Source organism: Aspergillus chevalieri, chromosome 7 (assembly GCF_016861735.1).
Source record: "Aspergillus chevalieri M1 DNA, chromosome 7, nearly complete sequence".
Taxonomy (NCBI): domain Eukaryota; kingdom Fungi; phylum Ascomycota; class Eurotiomycetes; order Eurotiales; family Aspergillaceae; genus Aspergillus; species Aspergillus chevalieri.
Genome location: NC_057368.1, coordinates 661,626 through 683,219, shown reverse-complemented (window position 1 = coordinate 683,219; position 21,594 = coordinate 661,626). Strand labels below are relative to the sequence as shown.

Here is a 21,594-nt window from a genome sequence, read left to right as displayed (position 1 = left end):
ATTGGCCAGAAGACTTTCCTGGAGCTGAACACGCTTGAATTGCCGCCTGATTGTCTGTAAAGATGATTGCTGTATAGGCCTGATGGGAACATTGTGATGTCGGTCCGAATGTGTGGCATATTTGGATGAGAGCCATCTCTATGCCTTGAAATTCTGCTGCATATACCGTGTGGGTAGTTGGGGAGCCAATGTGAACTGCCTGGCGCCCTAGAGGTGAAACCACTGCTGCTCCAACTCCCTGTTCTGTCAAGCTGCCATCTGTGTATGCAATGATGTCAGCGCCGCTATGTACGGCGGTTTGGTGAGCTGCTAAGGCATCTTCCCGAGTTTCTGCTATGTGGGATTCCAGACCTGACCACCATGGTGAGGTCACATCTGGGTGTATAACCTCCAGTCTGTCCTGAGAGATTGCAGTTCGCCGACCCCATTGTTCTAGTGGTGATGTCAGGGGGTCTTGGTCTGGGTTGGTGAACCATCGCATGCGTCGCTCCTGTGCATTCCTTGGTGCTGGTCGTTGGCCAGAGCGGCGTGATGAAAAATTTATATGGGAAATAAGAAGCAAGAATGTTTACACTCTGGTGCTCCTGACAATCCTTGCCAGTAAGAGCAATACAATAACTTAATGCCAGTGTTTATGATACCCTACAACCTGCTGCCACTGGCAATCCAAAGCGAATTGGTCATCACAATAAAGTTGAAGTCTATGGGGATGTGCTTGACTGGAAACAGAAAACTAAGACATGGACCACTATTTCACCAGCCCCACATCCGCATTCTGGGTATTGTGATGGGCGAGTATTGATTGTAGGGTCCCATACAAATTGACTACTTTGTTTTTATTCTAATCTAATTGTGACGGCCTGGTCACGTTGGTTGGCTATCACATGAAGTGAGGTTGCTAGCTTTGTGGACAATTGCGGCATTATTTTCTTCCTTCCTTCCACATGTCGATGATTCTCGTCGGTAGCTACCTCGCTAGAACCCATGAGTTGCATGTTCCATTATCCTAGCCGAGCCCCTGTGAAGGTTAGTATATAGATTACTGTTTTTGGTCCTTTTTGAACGGAATAACGAGCACCATAGATAGCTGTTCTCTGTCTGGCTCATAGCCCAAATCGGTACTACGAGAAACTATACTGTTCAACTGATCTGTTGCTTATTACCCCATGTCTGTCTATTCTTCTTTGCGGTTTTGTTCGGCTACCAAGATGGATGGCCCAAACTAGCCGTCACGGAATGTCTAGGGCGGACGATTGTCGTTTGGATGTTTGTGGTGACTAGCTATTATTACTGCGAACAGGAAACATTTATGTTCATTCAACCCGAATCAGCAGTGTTGGTTGAATGAGCTCTCAACTCGCTCCAACCAGCTCCGAATGTAACTCTAATGTTGGCTAGTTAATACTGGATATGGCTGTGCTGGAATCCTTTCTATCGCTTTGATATCAAGAGCTTGTGCAGAAATTGCGAAATCTAGGGTCTTTGGATGGGTTATAAAAAGCAAGCACTTTTCCTCCAGCTCTACCTCCATACCATCAACATCATCCTTCTTCATTATTCTCTTTTACTACCTCCTCTTTACTACCCAATTCTCAAGATGGAATTCTCCAACTACGGTACGTTGGCTCTTGCAGTCTGTTACGTGGAGCCAAGGCTGCCACGATCTAGAAGGTTTGACAACGGGAAAAGAATCACGCAGGCACAAGGAAATGAATCTGCATTGCCAACCTTATGAAAGGCTATGGGCTGTCATCCTCAGAACTAATTGCTGGCCTCCTGAATGTGAGGCCAATGTGGGAGCTGCATATACACGAGTTCCTGGAATGCCTTATACAGGGAGCCACGGCGGAGGTCGCGCAAAAATGGGCCATCTTCGCCCTACCAAAGGCTCCCCAGCAATACACCAGCTACGACGGGACCCAGATGCCCATAACTGAACAGATGGCTCTGGATGAATTCAAGTTTCAGACAGGTTTTTCCCCTTTGAAGTTCTACCGCTCAACGAAGAATCCACTCTCCAGCACTCTCATCATGGCTATCCCTAAGACCAGGTAGGAGCAGTTCCTAAATGAATCGACCTCTTTGGTAAGAACATGCAAATCCAGTTGAATCCCTTCCGCACCCGAAAAGAACAGTGCACACGATGCTGAGACTACCATAACCCACCGACCTGCACCCGTACACCCAGGTGCCGAATTTGCAGCAAGAGGGACCACACTGAAGAGACCCATCCATCTTCCATTGATAATGAGACCTCGGACCCGTGCTGTACCAATTACTGTGGACCTTTCCCAGTAGACCACTCTAACTGCCCCACCAGACCTACCATATAACGGGCAGTCATCCAGCGACTATCCAGATCACAATTCATTGCGGTCAGGAAAGCGGTTGCACGCCAACATATGCTCCAAGAAGAGGCTGCTACAACTGAGCTCTCCAGCAACTTGGGCTCCTCACCAACAAGGGAACAGCCTCATTCATGTGATAGGCTAGCTCATCTACAGATCCTTCAACTCAATGATGCCCGAAATGGGAAGCGCACGAAACTGCGCTACAATTAGCTTTTGAAAATAACTGCCATGCAGTGCTAATTCAAGAGCCCTGGATATTCAGAGACCGCTCCCGCCGAATATCTAAACACCATCCATCATTCCACCAACTTGCCCCGATTGAGGACTGGTCAGACAAGCCTCGAATCCTCACCTATGTAATGAAAAACCCACACCTGAAAGCAAAACTAGTCCCTTTCAGACCACCATCCAGGGATATCCTAGCCGTCCAAATTAACCCCCCCCCCCCCACCAGAAGACGGCATTCCTGGTCAACATCTATAACGCTCCCCGTGGAGCAGTTGATGAGGGCCAAGGTTTGGAGTCTCTTATGGCACAGACAATCCCATCCCGCACCTAATAGCTGGAGACCTTAATCTTCAATATCCTAAATAGTAGGCCTCTGCTCGACCCTCTCCCAGAGCATAACCCTTCCTATCTTGGACAGAATCCCAAGATCTCACCCTGACACTCCCACCAGATTCGCCGACTCGAGGACAAAACATGATTGACCTATCTTGGGCCAATAGCACTCTGCTCAGACTTGGGATATCCTCAGAAGTCGCTGCAGAACCCCCCCCCCCAACCTCTTGCAGACCACGAACCTGAGCGAACATAGTCCACCCATGGGGCCAACGATCACATTTCTACACAGCGATCTGCTGACGCTTTTAGATTGCCAATCTTGCTGAATCCTAGGATCTCTAAGCTTACCTCCGGTTTCCCCTCCCTTCCTCCACTTTGTTGATTTTCTTTTTCTGATCTCTTTTTTCTTCTTCAAACTCGAGAAGCCCAAATATGCTGTTCGGCAGATGTGAAAACTCAAGCAGCCTACTGTGCTGTAGGCTACCTGTATTTAAATAATAGATGGTAGTTTAGCTAGATGCCAGGCAGTTCAGATCTGCCCGTTGTATGTCTCATTCCGGGACCAGGGGTTTTCCACTTCTGAGGATGCGTGGAAGGATCCGCCCCAGACATTAATAATTATACACACACACACACACTCTCTCTCTCTCTGAGATGTCCGGAGTTTGGCAGAATTGCACGGCCGATGTCCTACAAATTAAGCGTTTTGCTTTTCACGCTAATCAACTGACAAAAAATATGATTGTAGGTTTTCTCCATATATTTCTGAGATTGACTGGCTAATCAAAAAATCACAAGTTGCTGCAAAGGCCCACACGATAATTTTAAACTCCACGCTCCTGGCACCACCGCGCCACCTCCTTGGCCAATTTTACTCTCTGGTCGCGCACAAGCTCCATCATTGGCTCGACCTGCTTCCGGTGTGAAGCGATCAGATCTTCCTTGCCGTTCACAATGGTCACACCATCCTTGGGCGCGAGGTACGTATCGTATATGGTGACCATGAGATCCATGACAGCTGAGAGCTGGTTTGGGAGCCACTAGACGTTTACCTTGATTAGCGAATGTTGCAACCTAGGAATGTGATAACTAACAGTCACAATGGGACTTCCACCAGTAGCAGTCGGGTGCGGTGTCCGGCGAATAATGTACTCGCGGGCAAAGAGCCAGTGGCGCCAGCGAAAGCTGCGAACGTGGTTGAGCGTCTTGAGGAAAAGCACCGCTGTCTCAGAGTCTTCGACGGCGTATTTCTGCACACCAATTTCTTCGGCCTTCTCGCGGATGTAGGTCAGGAACTCGCGGTGGGGACGGGGGCGGTACGCGCGGAACTCATGGAGGATCTTGGTCAGGGGAGTCTCGGGCATGGGGATCTGGCAGAGATGGTCGAGGAGAGGAATCTTTTTTGGTTAGTCGGGATGTAAATATTAGGGTCTGACTGTGTAACTTACAATACTGTCGTTAGCGCCGCTCTCGCCGCGGAAGGAGAGGGGCTGGTTGTCCTCGACGCCGTCGTAGATCACGCCGTTGGGGAACATAGACTGGTTGGTGATGCCGAAGATGAAGACCCGGAAGGAGAGGTACTCCTCTGGCTTGGAGTTTCCCCACATGTCTGTTGAGAGTGAGCTTGGTTCAGTTGTGGCAGTAATGCTGTGGCATACCTTCCATGGATGCCTCAATCTTTTCCATGGTGCGCAGGATGTCACGGAAGCCGTCGTTGATCTCGTCGCGATCGCCATGCTGCTCGATGGTGTCGATCACCTTGAGAACACCGGCGACAAGAGCACCAGTCTCCTTGACCATGTCGACGTGGGTCAAGATAAAGCCGGCCTCGGAACTCTTGGGGTCAAGCCCACGCTCAAAGCCACGGACCAGACGGAGGTTAGAGTACTCGCCCAAACCCTTGGAGTGGTCGGCGAGGGTATAGTTGAAGAGAGCATATGAGGCAGCATAGGACATGAAGGGAGGGACATCCAGACTATATGAAGAGGTTAGATGTGCTATGACAAGATGAGGTATGTTAATGTGAAGTGGGTAGATAAGACTGCCCCAGGGAGTTTAGACGCTTACATCTGAGCAGCACGATACATGGGACGAGCAATAGCCTTGGGCAAGACTTGCCGACCAAGGCCGTATCCCCCATCCGGGTTCTTTCTCCAATTCTCCCAGCAAGGCTCAAGGAGGTACGACGAGGCCACGAAGGTGTAGTCCCGGAAGACGGCAGCCATGGTGAACTTGTCATACGAGCCATCAGGCAGGACGAGCTTCTCGATCTCATCGGTCAGGTCAACACTGAGCTCACGCTCGACCGCAGGGCCGAACTCGTACGTCGCCAGCAGACCGGGCTTGCCATCGAGTCTGAGGACGGGCATGCGCTCCACCAAAGACTGAAGGGCCTTGAAGGCCTCGGGGAGCTCAGTAGGGGCAGTCTGGTAAGGCATGAAGCCAGTAGAGGTAGTGATGGTGAAGGGGTCGAGGGCATGAGACACCTCGGAGGGGACATCATGGATGTGAGGGAACTTGGTCAGGGTAGCGGGAGAGGGGTAGGGCACTTGGGTTCGGGTCATGATGATGGCGGAAGACGAATTACAGATGTATGGGGCAATAAGGTAATAGAAGATCAAGTAGAAGAACGATGAGGTATTGCACAGGTATAGAAAGCTTAGATTGTAGAGTTATCAAGACCAAGAGTCCAAGACTAAGGTGGGAGACCAAGTCCGGAACCAAAGGCAGCGGGCCAAAAAAGGCCAAAAAAAAAAAAAAAAAAGGGGGGGGGGAAGGAAAAAAATTCCAGGAGCCTTGAAAGATGAAAAGGAGAACAAGCAACTCGAGCTTTGGGGCGGGCGAGGAGACGGTTCTTATAATACTCAGAGGCCGGTATCAATTCCGGCCTCATATCCACCATTGCGAAAGAAAGCGTAACAAAGCGTGGGTCCGGTAGATTGGGCATTTCGCTGTGTCTAGGGGGTCTGGGTACGTCTGAAACGGATATTAGTACTTCTCAGGATACAAGAAGGTCAAAAGAAGATTTTCAACATCATTCTTCATCTTCAGATGCTCTATACAAACGCCCAGCGGAGGAGGGCTGTGAGCAGTCACGGGGCCGCGCTAAGCCTATTTCAGCAACGGACAAGGAAGCAGCTCAACATCCACTTTGTGCAGTTATGCTCTTACTTGAGGGATGAAAGTCCATTGGAGGCCCTCATATCTCCACAGAACACACTTCAACCATAAAATTGAAATATCATGGTCAATTCGATATAGTTTTCACCATCATGCCAGTCTCCTGGAGCCTCTATAGTTCACTCAATGTCAAGTCTTGGCTCTTTTACCCCGCATTTCAATTGGCTGTGACCCGTGAATTTGACTTTGTTAGCGTTACAAGGCCGGAATTCAGCCGGCCTCCGATTGTGGCCGACCACGTTGGGTACATCGGGCGGATCCGGTTCAGGTGTTCTTGGCATGGAATTCGGCAGTGATGGGAGTTGGAGCGGATCAATAGTCGGACCGATTAGAGACTGCCAGACTGCCAGATCCTCTATATGCATGCCACTGTGGCCGTATTTTAGTATAAGATGGGGGAGAAAATTATATCTGCTCGGGGGTTGAAGGATGAGAAGGCGATTTTGGCAGACATGGTCTGTTTCGCTCGACTAATGGCCTTAATCGCACTACCAGGTAGAATTCCATAATCCATATATTCTCAAGGCGACCTTGATTGTGTGACGTTCATATATGACAGCTCATATATGGCGGCTCAACGCTGCAGCAACGAATGATGCATCCAAGTGCTGCTACACAGCCATGTCGCCAACAATCCCTATAAAAGCTCTTCATTTTCTAGATAGATTTCCTCTTCTCTTTTCTTCTCCAGATTCGATATTCTCGTCGATGGCTACAATAGCTTAGATAGGAACATTCATTCATTATTGTCTACTATTCCGAGCCCGTGACATTATATACCAATCTCGGTCAATAATTTGAAGCATTGTGGATTGAGAAAATGTGATGGAACAATGACACAGCTTCATTCTGCTAGGAAAAGCATTTCGACTGTAATGGTGCGAAGTTGAAACCTACATATTCAAATCCAGTTACAGCAAGCTCAACTATTTAGACAGCTGAATGAATTGTAAGTGTCACGGAGCATGAGTGCTCGCTAAGTCACATGACATGTTTGATTCCTTTGTGTTGATTTCTTTGTTCTGTTTCAGGGCCAGGGCCCCTCGCACATTAGATAGTTCAGTGCTGGCAGGCACAGCGTTCTTTCTTCTTTTCCTCCCCATGCTAGTATTCGGTGAGATAGTCTACCAATATATTTATGTTGAACGAGACCGTCACAGTAAGTGTGGTTAGCTGAATACGACAAGTTGACATCTGGCTTGAACATGACGGCTTCAGAAAAGACTGCAGCTATTCACATGGTGCTTATAGGTCCCATATCGTGTACGGAAGGTGGTTAGGTCCTCTGACTTGGGATCAAGCCGAATTCGGTAGAATCCTTGTCGTATATCCAGTTTCGTGAAAATATTTGCACCGCTGATCCTCTCCATCAGCTCGTCAACCAAAGGAATGGGACATCGGTCCTTTCTCGTAATAGCATTCAACTTCCGGTAATTGACGCAGAATTGCAGACGACCCCCAAGTTTCCGGGCCATCAGAATAGGAGACGCGAAGGGTGCAGCACTGGGTCCAATGAATCCCTTGTTGAGATTGTCCACAATATAGTCCCGTGTAGCTTCCAGTTCCCCTGCAGTTTGCTTGTATACAGGGTGTATCCCACTGTAGACTCCGCAGTCTTCCGTTCATCCAGCCCAATCCGGTAGTCATTTGCTCGTCGAGGGGGCAACTCATCGGAGGCTGCATTGGAGAAGACATCAGCATGTTCCTGGTATTACTCAGGTAGCAACTGTTCCACCAGCTCCTGTTCCTGACGATCTTCCTCTTGGTGTTCCTCGACTCGTTTCTCCTCAGTAATGCGATCTATTTCAGACAGACTGGTGATGAAGACCTCTATGTCCTTTTTCAGGTGCCGCTGGAAGGAAACTGTCCCAATTGCTGCGATATCAATCAGGACTGCTTTTTGGCTTGTCGTCTTCTTTCGGAGCTTCTGATTGGTGGAGGGATCACTATTCTCTCGGCCCTGTAGGGCACGTGAAATCTTGGCCATTCTGCTCGTCGGTCTGACTCCTCCTTTCGAGGAACCCGGTAAGACTCTCTTCGCTCCTCCTTCTCAATTCGTCGCCCGCGTCGCTCCACATCGGCTTGGTGGATGGGGTCGGGCTTGGAATACTGAAGGATCTGTTTTGGAGCTTCCAAATACTGTTCGCACTGAATTTCATCCAAGAGGCTTCGTTGCTCTAGCCATAATAGCTTCCGGTGTTTGATATTCAACCACAAATCCTGATTGTCGAACCACTTACGTCCAACGATCATGTCATGTTGTCCCAGATCAGCAATCAGAAAATGTTGGTTCAAGAACCGCCGACCATCAATGAGCAAGTGACAAATAATAGCATGGGTAATTGTTGAGCCAGTTCTTCCGTCATAGCCCTTTGTTACTATGGTTGTATCGCGTCGTCGTTTTGGGACTGAAAAGAACTTTGCTAATCCAACTGCTCGTTGGGTGTCCATAAAGAAATAACCATTCGCTCCGGTGTCAACCAGGGTCGTCAGAGGCATACTGATTCCATTGTAAGCTATCTGACTATTCACATTGAATTCCTGTCCTCCAATCAGTTGGATAAGATCCAATTCGCCTAGGTTGACACCATCTAGCCCCTGGTCGGAGACCTTCTCCTGGGCTAGACTTTTCCCGCATCATCATTCATCTCATTCACAGGTGCTTTCTGCTCGAGTTTCTTCAGTTCAGAGGTTGAGGCCTTGGTAGGACAGTCCCGAGCTAGGTGTCCATGTTCCTGACAATGGAAGCATCGGCCTTCCTTCATCAATCGGTCACGCTCCGTGTTGCCCGTACGTTGGGTGGTGCTCCGAGATGGGGTCGGTTCTTTCTTGAAGGTGGTCCCAGTTCGATTGGTCCCCTTGCTTGTATCCTTGTTGGGAGTGAATGTTCGACCTTTTCGGGTTCCGTGGTCAATAACTTCAAGACGACTTGCCATCTGGGACACAGCACTGGAGTACTCCTGAAAAGTCCCTGTCTTTATTTTCTTAGAAAGGCACAACTTCCGGAGCTCGGTGGTCAACTTGTGGTAGAGCTCATCTTTCCAGTCATCCTCAGCAACGCCCGCTTCAGCTGCGAGGTAAAGGAATTCAGACAGAAAGTCATGGAACTTATCAGTCGTCTTCATGTGCAACTGTCGGAACTGATGCTTTTCAGTGGTAACACGGTCCGGGTCATGATAGATCGTTTTCAAGTGATCGAGCATATCCTTCGAATCGGTATATGGGTTCATAATATTATCTCGCATGCGAGGAGTGATGTGCTTTCGAGCTTTGCCATCGCATCGACTAGTTACATATGCCATTCGCAGTTGGGGCGTGTCGAAGTGATCAGCGTTGGCAGCGAGTTTCTGTCTCATCAGGAGCAACCAGTCTTCAAATCGGGGTTCTTTGCCATCGGTCAACATAGGAGGATCAGGGATCTTGCTTGTCTTTCGGTTTGTAGTCATTGGAGAGGTTTGATGGCCACCGGTGCTATCCATCACCAATCGAGCAATCTGACTGCCAAATGCGTCACGATCAGCCTTGAATTCAGCAAGCTGCTGCTTGACCTCCTCAATTTCTTTAATTTTGCGACGCAGAAGGGTGATTTCTCTGTCTTTGGCTTGACCTCGGAGCTTTTCTTCAGCAAGACGGGCCTTCTGATCCTCGAGACAGTCATCATATCGTTGGTGGGTCACTTGGAGCTTCCCATACAACCATTCTGGTTCATCAGAGGCATATTGTAAGAACTCCTCCAAACTCACCATGCGTCATTCTTCATTTTCACCTCCATCAATGCAAATAGAGGATCGTCGGTTTTCTCGGTCGGTATTATCGTTTGTCTTGTTTCGGTTGGCCCTAGGTGGGGCAACGGTATCATTCGGTCGAGCCATGCTGGCCAGGATCTCCATATCAATGTTATCGGTATCGCTCTGATTCGTTCGGTCGGTCGATCGGTCGGTTGGGGGACACACTGCTATAGTTCCACAATCGCTGGATCGAATCAGCTTGACAAAACAGGGAGTTGGAGCAGCAGTGGTTTCACCTCTAGGGCGCCAGGCGGTTCACATTGGCTCCCCAGCTACTCACACTGTATATGCAGCGGAATCGAGAGGCATAGAGATGGCTCTCACCCAAATATGCCACACATTGAGACCGACATCACAACGTTCCCATCGGGCCTATACAGCAATCATCTTTACAGACAATCAGGCGGCAATACAAGCATGCTCAGCCCCGGGAAGGTCTTCTGGCCAATATATCCTGAGAGAAATCACATGCACCACATCTCAGCTGCAGGAACGCGGCTGGAATATACAGCTGTATTGGTTCCCTGGTCATGAAGGCATCTACGGCAATGAGTGTGCTGACGCTCTTGCAAAAGAAGCTGCTAATTCCCCGGCACCCAATGGTGTGGAGGAGCTCACTCTCAAAGCTAGCATTCGAAGAACCCTCCGCATAGAAGCAGCAAATGCATGGAAGACTGAATGGGCTGCTTCCACCCATGGGAGTTCCCTCCGTCGTCTATGGAAAGAGCCTTCAAAAGCACCAATGCAACTATATCAAGGCCTACAGAGAGCCGCTACATCAGTCCTCATTCAAATGCAAACTGGAAAGATTGCGCTGGTCAGTTAGAACATATTGGTACCTTCAAGGCTATGGAATCGACTGAATGCTCTTGCGGACGTGGCCTTCAAGACACACGCCATGTTCTCCTCCACTGTACAAACCAGGCAGGCCAAACCATGCAGGCCCCCGGATGCGCCATCTTACACAGGGGTCAAGGCGGGAGCTGGATTACCGGGCCTACCTAACACGGCCAGACTTAGTACCGAAGGCAGTGCAATTCATGCTCGAGACAGGCCTTCTAGGCCAGTTTCAGACTCTACCAACCACATACCGAGTCACAGCAATGGACATCAAGCAACCAGCAGCATAGCACAGACGAGGGTATGCGTTTGCAGGAGTAGGGACGGAAACGAGATAGTATCCAACAAGCCCATGGATCTTCATGGCCATGGGAACAGCAGCACGAAAACCAGCAGCACGGGATATACAAGATGTGGAATAACAGCTGTTTAACACAGCGATACTCTCCTTCTATATTGCAATGCGGCAACATCATAACGATGACCCCAGAATGTCCTCTTTCTAATTGCGGCCTCAAGGACACTAACACCTTGCAAGCCAACGCCAACGCCCCGAGCAAAGAGGAAGCTGCACGCAGGCTCCTAACCGCTGTTCGCTGCGAACCAGAGGGGAGTTCTCCCGTCTTGATTGGGGGCATTGATATCGTAGCCTTGCTCAGCTGCGGCCTTTAACACATTGAGGTTGCCCTGGCTCGCTGCCCGGAAAATGTCCATCGTAGTGTATCTGAGTTGCCCGTTATTCGGTTCTCATCGTAACAAAGACCAAACCAGGGATTGTGGCGGGACAAAAGTGAGGCAAAAAGGTTGAAATGGCCAGAAGCGCGGCTTGAGAGTGATAGGAGTTCCGCCGGACTAATGCCTCATCTTATTACGAACGGAAAGTAGTAACAGGCAGGATGAGTTTGGGCTTTTGCTTTAAAGGATCCGCCTTCTATTACTCCTTGGATGGTCAAGATACCCCAATACCAAGTATACAGAAACGTTTGAATCAAGACCGTGTATTGTCAACGGGCACGAAACCAAGGTTTCTGGACGGTGTATGATGTCCGACCCATGGATTCCCATTGTAATATCGACCAAGAATCAAGACGTATTAAGCTCACGGCGGGTGGCCAATCGCCCACCGTACACGAATGCTTTGTCATGTTGAGTAATCAAATTGTGGATTTTTGTTCTCTGAGCCGAGGCTGTTTCTAATAAAATTATAGAAAGGTATTTTTGAGTAACTGGCTAAAGGCGGCTGAGAAGCATCAGGGGCAATTTCGGGATGAGATCGCTGATTTTGGGGTCGAGAAGCCCGAAGACGGTACTATATAGCTGCCTGTTCACTTCCATAATTTTTCAAGATATTTCCCGTTGTCATACCCATGACAACTGTATACGACAATATTTCACTTAAATTACAGTATTCCTTAAAATATGGGGACAACAAAGCTATCAGCCCTCGACAATTGCATAAAAAGTTTCAGGAAAGTGACGCGCCACCTTCCACCATCTCAATAACACTACTTGATGGACCAGACATACCGAAGCTCAACATATGCTATGTTGAAAAACCAAATGAAAATTCCGTTGCAGCCTCATTATTGCACGTTAAACAGAGACGAAGCACAGTTGATGTCCAGTGGGAATATCTATCTCCTCGTATTGCCTTCAGTGGCTTCTGTCTTGAATATCTATTTACTTGATTATGGAGATTGCTTCATTTTATGTGTGTGCGTGTGAACAGATCAGGGTAACATTTGAACATTGGAGCTATATACAAGAAAGTATAGTACTGTGTAACGGGTTAGACCCGTTCCAGGCGCTATTTCATATACGTAGCTGTTGTCCTGAGACTCTCTCAACAGCGATTTCCTAGATAGTTCACCAATCAATTCTCTTAATTGCTTCCCTCAATACTGGGACGTACGGATATCCGATGATTCGACGATTAGTCGTGTGAGAGAGATAGAGCCTATTTGATCAATACTTGATAGATACCATTTGGGGCAGTTTTGGCAGGAACAGACTTTGTTTATAAATCATCCAACTACTTGCCGCACCGGATCCGGCATATGAATTACGCCGAACCAGTTACACATGAAATGGACTCTATCATTCGGGAACGTTTGATTGGGCAGAAAGGTTCTGATCCACAGAAGGGGTACGTGCACAGCACTCCCAACAATGTAAGCTCCGCAATTCATAGTTAATTAGATTCTCAACAGCCGCCAAAGTTGGGAGATACCGCTTGGTCGGACTTTTCTCAACCATGCTATGTTCTCTTGTACTTTAACAATTACTTATTTCGCAATGTGACCAACATCCAGCTCTCTTGCCGGACTATATGCAAATTTTGCTCCAGCATTAACTTGAACGCAACAAAAACAGAGACGTGCAACGCAAAAATTGAGACTTTAGCAATGGACTCAGCCAAGGAACCCGAGAAACAGGAAACCTCTACAGACCTTTGCTACCAGGGAAGTTGTCATTGCGGGGCTGTATGCTTCTCTGCAAGGTTTCCGGCTCCGCTGTCACAATTGACTGTAATCTCTTGCAATTGTATGTGTATTGGTACAAGATGAACCCAGCAAGTCTATAACGGTCCTTCTCTGCGGATTAATGATATGTTTCAAACGGAATTGGTCGCTAAACTAACAAATCTATTTAGGCAGCTATTGTCACATTGCAGGCAGTTTGCTTGCGTTCGCGGATGATATGGAAATTCAAGGGACAGAGTCACTTACGGTACGAGCCAGCTATTATAATAACCCTTTTGATTTATGCTCTGTTATACCTAATTTATTATGAATTACTGAGATGAATGACCCATATGGTATAGGAATATCGATTCGCCACGCACACTATACAGATCTTTTTCTGTAGAAGCTGCGGGGCCAATGTTTACAACAAATCGGTCAATCCAAATTTCAGATACGGTAAATGTGCTATTAATGTGAGTGCGTTTCTAGTCGTTGATCGTAGCCCATCACTCTCGTCTATGGCCTACGCGTGTTTAACACCGTTGGAGGATTGCATATGAGCTAACACAGATACCGGGATTCCAATTCAGATGCGCCTATTACATGGAATTGACTTGGAGACCATAGAAGTGACAAAGGGTGATGGTAAGAATATTCGTCTGCCGCCTTTAGAAGGGAATTCTCTGTAAGCCTCAGGACACACGCACGCCCGGGCGATTGTTACAGACCTTGTGGTGTCAGACTCACGTGATGACGCGGGAAGTCAAGTCAGAATCATTGGATAATGGTTGATGATGGATATGCAGGAAGCGACAGGGATCAAGTTGATATCCGAACAGGTGACGTGACATGGTATATGGTATACGGTATACGGTATACACCATGGCACATGAACTGGTATACAGACCAAAGGATATATAAGGACGCTCATTCATGTACTTAGTTTAGTTCTTCGCGATCAATTCAAGTCAATCAGCATTTGTTACCTTCTAGTTTCTGACTCGTCCGCACTTAACCAACAACCCAGTATACGTACTCGGTTGGCCTTATTTCTCTATTCGTTACCTTTACCGTTTCTACTTGTTGATTATCTTACGGAGCCTGGAGGGGGCGATATACCCGTCAACGCATACGACATACCGAACCGGACCCGGAGGGGCATTGAGCATAAGGATATTTGGAAGACACTTAGGGTAAGTGTCCAGTCTCGAAATACAACTAACTAGAACCCTAGGTACGATACGAGAGAAGCCAGGTTGTGACACACGGCTGCCAGTGGTCAAATCCAATCAAACCTGCTCGGGTCTACTCTGGAGTACTTCTGTCCGCATGCTGAGTTGTACAGCTTGGCTACAGCCATACAAACCACACATCAAACCCCGCATTAAGCCACTGAATCAATGGCTTTGGAATCAGTTTCGAGCCAGTCCGCTTCCAGGCAAGCAATGGCGACCCAGCTGAAGTCGACAGCTGCTTGAAGATTGAGAGATTCAATGCATTCACTGTGGCTGGAAAACCACAGATTCAGCAAGAAATGGGCCCAAACGGGCGGCCCAGGGCGGCCCTATGCGGGCACCCTGGGTGGGCGCGGGCGCCCAGTGGCCGCCCTACGGGCTCAAACGGGTGGGCGATGGGCGGGCGGTGCGGAGGTCTACTCCCTTTCTGACTTCCGGGTTTGACATGTCTCTATGAATGATAAACTCTGTCATAGCCATATAACAAAAGAATTTACCTAATTTCAGAATTAAGAAAAAAATAAATAATCTGCTGAGATCAGCAGTCGTGGTGCTTCATAGTCAATACATTTAGATGCTAAGAATTTCACTCGATTCCATGGCTCAATGGTACTCCAAACGACCATCAGTACCTGGATAATTGACACCAAATAGTCGTTTTGCCATTGGCAGGAACTGTCGTTAAAGACAATCGTGAGCCAAGGCATTTCATTTGGGAGAGCCAATATCGTCTTGTTCCTTTGGAGTAAGCTTATTGGACAATTTACCTTCAATTGGTACGATTACTATCCTTCGCCCAGCCTATCGGACAGTCTGAATAGCCGAAAAAATAGGAATCACAAGTGACTCCTACAGCTAAAGAGCATTATGTGGCAGTTAATTCTGCTACTGGCATTGTCTGCAATAACCAATAACCCGAATTGCCACCTCTTTATCCCCAACATTAAACACCACGATCTATTCTCCACGTATCCGGAGTTTTCTGCTCGTCTTTGCAAGATGGTACATGTGGGGATGTTTATTCATACTACGAATGGCGTTAATTACCCCGCAATTCTCCAGAAAACATTCAAGATTCGGCGTTAAATTCCCCCGATACGACAGAGAGGGTGATCCCAGCATCCCGCATCGCCTGGTGTCGAGCGAGTTCCGCCAGTGGAAAACATCAATCTCCACATCTTAGTAGTATATGAGCTCATCATTGGTCATCATTGGCTATTCAGCTTCCACTTGACTCCTGCACATAGCCACGATCTGATTTTTTTTTTTTTTTGTGATCAGTGGAATGAAGGCCAGTCTGGCGCCATCCTTCCATCTTTGGCATCACCTTTCCTTTACCCTGTATCCCCAAGGCACCATTCAGAATTTCAGAATGTACAGTACCAAAGGATAAATTAGAAGCACAAGAATTGTGAAGGGAAGGGACTTGTATTTGTTAATAGCGCCACATTATAATACTTCAGTTAACTATCCATAAAAATCACAAATCTTTGCCAATGCAACTTTTCCCTGCATACTCCAGCCAATCCATCAAGAACACAGGGTTTCGTAACCGATGTGATGTCTCGGGTATGGTTGGATTAGGACTTGGCTATGGTATTTCTGTCCTCTCCGGTTGAATGCCAGCGCTGACATAGAAGACGCTCGTCGATGCTATTGTACCCTGGTGCAAGTCCCCTTTCACAATTCGCGTGAGATTGAGCTTTTTGAACTCGAAACCGGGTGAAACCCCGTATTTTACTGAGGCAACCCACCTCATTCTGTTCTTTGCGAATGCTACTATGGCCACATTCAACCATATCAAAGTACATATCACAGCAACCAAATCCCTACCATCTCTCTATTGATGGACTAACCTGATCATAAGGAAATATCAAGAACAGTAAGCAATGCGAAATCCGCTCAAAACAGTACCTCCCCGCACAGGAGAACTGTCGGGGACCGAGGCTGACAATAGAGAAAAGGGTTCCCCCAATTACAGAAGCTGGATTTCCCACACCAGAACAACCTAGCATCCCCAACGCTCCCTGGGATGCATCATGTGCCAAGGTCTGAACCCAATTTTTAACTGACAAAAGAGCTCGCATGGCTACTGTTCCCTCTCAGGGTTGTGTTGCGGGGTTGCCGATCGTCAATTCACATGCTGTGTGGCCAGACGCCGAGTAACTTTGGGCTGGCCAAGGGATATAAAGGTCTATAGGCCTGTATATATACATATATTTATGTCGCCTCTTACCAAGAGATAATGCAACCAGAATGTCCACACATACAACCACCAAGCACAATGCCGGCGATTCAATGGTGTCCACCTGGCGCCATGACCGATCCCAATGGACCGTTTCTCACTGGATGATTGAACTTCTTGGTCTGCACCTCGTTGATTCCGATAAAGAAGTTCCTATCTTTCCAAGGAGGATAAAATACCAGCCGTGCGAGAATGGTCTCTCCACTTGTGGATTCTGCTCCACGCTGCGATCCCGCTCACCGTTCATCAAGCTTATACAACCTATACTGGCTCTAATCTGAACATCATTTCCGCGTTTGCGTTATATGCCGGTGCTTTCAAGCTGAACGGTATACATGAAATGCATATTATGCGCCTCCTGGGTCAAGTCTACGGTTTCTTGGATGGTGACAAGCATCCACGAGATGGTATTCCTGATGTTGGTGTCGGCAAGGTCATACGGGAGCTGATTTCCACCTCAACGCTTCGCATGACCATGGCCATTTTTGTGACCTACCGACAAAATGAGACACCGGCATCTCTCAGATGGGGCTGGCTAGCTTTGGAGATAGGTCTCTATAGCATCACGGTCGATTTTTGGTTCTATTGGTATCACCGCTTAATGCACTCGACAGGCTCTTTGTGGAAGATGCACCGCAGGCACCACTTGACGAAGCATCCTAACCCAATGCTTGCTGCTTATGCCGACCATGAGCAAGAGTTTATGGATATAATAGGCATCCCGCTTCTTGCATATTTCACCCTGAAGCTCCTGGGATTACCTATGGGATTTTACGAATGGTGGATCTGTTATCAATATGTTGCTTTCTCGGAATTCATCGGACATAGTGGCCTCCGAATTCATGGTGGCGCACCCTCTACTCTAAACTGGTTGCTGGAGCTCTTCGATGCAGAACTGGTGATTGAAGATCATGACCTGCACCACCGCTATGGATGGAGAAAAAGCCACAACTATGGCAAACAAACCCGACTTTGGGACCGAGTTTTTGGCACCTGTCATGACCGGATCGAAAGCATAAAAGAGAACGTCGACTACTCAAACCGTGTTACAATGCCGCTTCTTTAACTATTCGCATTCGGTGTGGTACAAAGAGCAAGCCGGATCCTTTTAGGGAAATGGAAAACTGGGTGATGTACATAGAGCGAACCGTAAATTCTATCTATTTCAACACTCAAAATTCTGGCAAGGATATTCACGAAGAGGGTGTAGGACGAATAATAACACCAGCCATTCTGTCGAAACAGTGGATCAGCCGCTGTGATTCCATTCTACCTGGCTAGCAAAGATTTGATTTTAGTACTGGAGAATAGGCGTTGCTAATATTAGACGCATAGATGGCTTGGTCTTGAAGAATCCTGAAGACGCTTCTCTGCACTCCATTGCTCACCCGCTGATCATTCCAACAACATTGTGGCAAAAAGGAATAACAGTACCTCTCACAACAGTGATATTGACGGCTCCGTAATGAAATAAGTTATATTAGGAATTGACGAACAGGATAAGCTACAGGCCAGGCTCTTTGCAGGTTCATAGACAAGACGCAGCTCGAAGAGCTGGAACAGGATCGCATAATATCAACACTTTTGTTCGGCATTCCAGTGTAGGCATCTATGTGAATGCGCAGACTATTGGTCGTGGACTTCCACAAGAGAAGCGGTTGATGCGCTTCCTCTTTGATGGGTGGATCGTTTTATCCTCGACGTCCATATAAGCCGACCAAGAAAGACATCAAAGTCATCAACATGTTTCCTCGCTTTTGCGCCCTGGAGAATTTGATCCAAAAAGAAAACAAGCTCGCGATGCGTACGCTGCGAAACAATAAAAAAAATGAACGGGCAAACAAGAAATATGGACATGCCCTCTGGGAGCTCCGAAAGACAGTGAACGGCAGCTTGCTGGAAAGGCAGTTGATGAAGAGGGTTCTGGGGCCTTGCAGCGAACTGGATACATGACTCCGCACCACATAATATTATTCAACACCATTCTAACTATTCCAGGGACCACAGTTGATGCTGAGTATCAGCGTCAGATTGCTGCGATCAATGCGGTAGTCGCATTCTGTGATGTGGAAGAGGGGGTGCCATTACGTTCCTGCAATCAAGGAAGCGTCTTGCCGCTGATGCTATGATACCAACCCGAACCAAGAAGCAAGATTCCTCACAGAAAGGTGAAGAAGTCGTTGCACTCCATCAGGCCATCGCATCTGTTGAGATAGTTTCACAGACCCAGCCGGAGCAGGGTAGCCTGCTCCTTACCTCAGGAGACGTCCGCCTGATGACAAAGTCCGGAATATAGGAACAGCTAGTCTTGAAAGATCTCTCGTTGGGACACAAAATACCGAAAAGAAAAATACTGCGGTGCACCAGTTCACTGTCCATAAGCACGAAATGTTGAGCGAGACCGTTTGAAAACAGAACGCGGCCTCTAAACTTGGGGGATTATCTAACTACAGGCACAGCGAATATTGAAAGAGAGATACAGCATCAATTACTCTATATAGAACGGCCCCGCTCTCTTGAACGGACTGCATCCACGTTGTAAGGTGCAATATTTGTAAACATATGAGAATGTGAGAATTTCCTAAGCCTACGCAACGGATGCCTAATGATTCCAAAATATGCGATGTAGAATGGTCAGCAGTTATCCTATATTAGCCAAGATACACCAACCGGCACAAATCAAAGCAACCTGCCTCTATCTGTTATCGTTGACCATCGGAACCCACAACCCTATCTTATCTTCAGCTTCGGAGTGCAACCTCCTACAGGTAGAGAACGGACCGAAGGCCTACCGAAGAGAACCGAACTATGCGCTATATAATAGCTAACTAAACCTATTGACATTACCTAATACTATCGTATCAAGACTTGGAAAGCTTCTTGATGTATCCTTAGACAGCCCCAGCGCCTCGGTTACTCAACATAACGGAATTTCCCTCGCCGGCGCGATTATAAGAGTCGTACGGACTGACTTGAATGGTGGTGATACTTTCATCGCTAAACCAACCTGAAACTCCCTTGCTTCAGCCACTCCACGTGTGCAATCAATACATCAGCGATCAAACTATTCCTGAAACCGGGAGAAATGTCTTCACTTATCAAGAAGGAAGTCCGCTCGGAGAAGGCTCCTCAAAACCAGCTCTTTTCCCAGGCCCTTGTGGTTGGTGACATGGTGTACGTCTCTGGCAACACGGGAGTGGACCCTGCTACAGGAAATTTCGTCGAGGGGACCGTGGTAAGCCGCGCAGTAAGTCCTCCCAATGAGCTTGCCAAGTTCCCTTGCTAACTGGCTATTAGACTCAGATCCTGAAGAACATCTCCAACATCCTGGAGGCCACCGGAAGCCACATTGACAAGACGGTAAGTGAAGAAGTAAAATATCTACTATGCGACTTATGTGCTAAATTAATGGATTGCAGGTGAAAGTGAACATTTTCCTAACTAGCATGAGTGACTATGGCCTCATGAATGAGGCGTATGCCAAGTTCTTCAATAAACAGCCCAAGCCGGTAGGTTTCCCAAGCCATGAGATTCTTTCAGTGTCTAAATATATCATCTAGATTCGCACATGTGTAGCTGTCAAGGAGTTGCCCCGGGGGACAGACGTCGAGATGGAAGTCACGGCGCTACTGTAAATTCGATGATTACCAAGCACTGCGGGTGCCGAAGTCCCAATCCAGTATAAGAAGGCAGAGCAGGCCCAGATTCCTTATTATATCCCTCACGGGGTTATCCTAGCTAGCTGTGGCTGATGTATCGCATCCTACGCGCCGTTGAAAGATAATACCGGCCGTAGTACACTTGCATGACTGGTTCGGGGTGGAGAAAAGTTTTGCTAATCACAAAATATTTAATGAAAGTGTCTATAAACCTGGTGTCGCTAATAGTGGTCAGATAGTCAAAATAAAATGGTAAAAGAGGGATTTTCGTGATCTATGTATCTGCTATTGTATGCGACGACGCTTATTACCACAGTCGGCTGTGTATTATCTACATGTTAGGAAGATGCAAGATCAGAATCCTTGAAACGCTTTGTGACAGGGTAATTTCTCATAGATCGTAGTTCTTGCAAGCGTGCTTCTCCTTTCCTGATTTCATGATCCAGTTCATCGTTGGAGGCAATGTAATACTTCAGCCTCAAAATCCCGGCAGAAACAATGATAAGTCCCAGTGCAATCAATGGTGACCATTGCCCAACCTGTTCCATGTATTCTTGAGGAGGGCCATCATTGTGGATATACCATTCAATCCAAGCCACAAATGCGACTACAGTGAATGGACTGACAATTACACCCAAGAAGAGGACGATCAAAAATACAACATCAATGATGGGATATAACCAGGTCGCCATGACCTTGGGGTGAAAGATCTTCCAGATATGCAGCAGCTGAACCGTTCTCAGTTTTGAAGGGTCAGTGCAGATGGACTCCCGGATTTTATTTCCTGAATTTTGGAAATCTTCCTTCAATCCGCGGTATATTGACCTCCTGTCTCTCCAAGCCACCACGACATATCGCGATGGAAACCGCGAGGCATAGTGATATAGCTGGAATGCCAGGTGCAGCATGTTTAGGGTGATTGATATTGCGATGAGGCTATATATATAACCTTTGGAGTATGTAACCTTGGCCCAAATGCCTTTCTGGGATGATGGAGACAGATCACCTTTGACAACGTGAGCCTCCATTGAGGTTGTTTGTCGAAGTGTTTGGCTCGTATTGAAGCATGGATAGAAACACACACTTTCAAGCTCAAGAAAGCTTGAGGGATCACTGAAAACATCCCAAATTGTTGCATTCCATGATGATTTCCAAAGGCTCGGTTGCCATCCATCGTTTCTGACTTTGTCGGATGGGGTAAACTGTGGCTTGCAGAACATGTATTGAGTTGGTTTTTTTTGCTGGAGAGGCCAGTATATCAATGCAC

General features: G+C 47.5%; 4 protein-coding genes across 4 annotated transcripts; 2 read left to right on the top strand and 2 right to left on the bottom strand.

Moving 5' to 3' along the window:
- Window positions 1–3,739: 3,739 nt before the first annotated feature.
- ACHE_70219S (uncharacterized protein) lies at window positions 3,740–5,960 on the bottom strand (the record flags this gene model as incomplete). Its single annotated transcript, XM_043282528.1, has 6 exons — window positions 3,740–3,955; window positions 4,010–4,312; window positions 4,364–4,524; window positions 4,574–4,890; window positions 4,983–5,573; window positions 5,911–5,960. The coding sequence occupies 6 exons, from the start codon at window positions 5,958–5,960 to the stop codon at window positions 3,740–3,742; spliced, it is 1,638 nt and encodes a 545-aa protein (XP_043139898.1).
- A 1,846-nt stretch (window positions 5,961–7,806) lies between these two features.
- On the bottom strand, window positions 7,807–8,082 carry ACHE_70218S (uncharacterized protein; the record flags this gene model as incomplete). Its single annotated transcript, XM_043282527.1, has 1 exon — window positions 7,807–8,082. One exon carries the CDS (start codon window positions 8,080–8,082, stop codon window positions 7,807–7,809), a length of 276 nt encoding a protein of 91 aa, XP_043139897.1.
- An 8,926-nt stretch (window positions 8,083–17,008) lies between these two features.
- Window positions 17,009–17,734, top strand: ACHE_70217A (sterol desaturase family protein; the record flags this gene model as incomplete). Its single annotated transcript, XM_043282526.1, has 1 exon — window positions 17,009–17,734. One exon carries the CDS (start codon window positions 17,009–17,011, stop codon window positions 17,732–17,734), a length of 726 nt encoding a protein of 241 aa, XP_043139896.1.
- Window positions 17,735–19,753: 2,019 nt separating this feature from the next.
- Window positions 19,754–20,303, top strand: ACHE_70216A (uncharacterized protein; the record flags this gene model as incomplete). The annotated part of the gene is made up of 4 exons (XM_043282525.1): window positions 19,754–19,915; window positions 19,966–20,028; window positions 20,088–20,177; window positions 20,229–20,303. The coding sequence occupies 4 exons, from the start codon at window positions 19,754–19,756 to the stop codon at window positions 20,301–20,303; spliced, it is 390 nt and encodes a 129-aa protein (XP_043139895.1).
- Window positions 20,304–21,594: the final 1,291 nt, after the last annotated feature.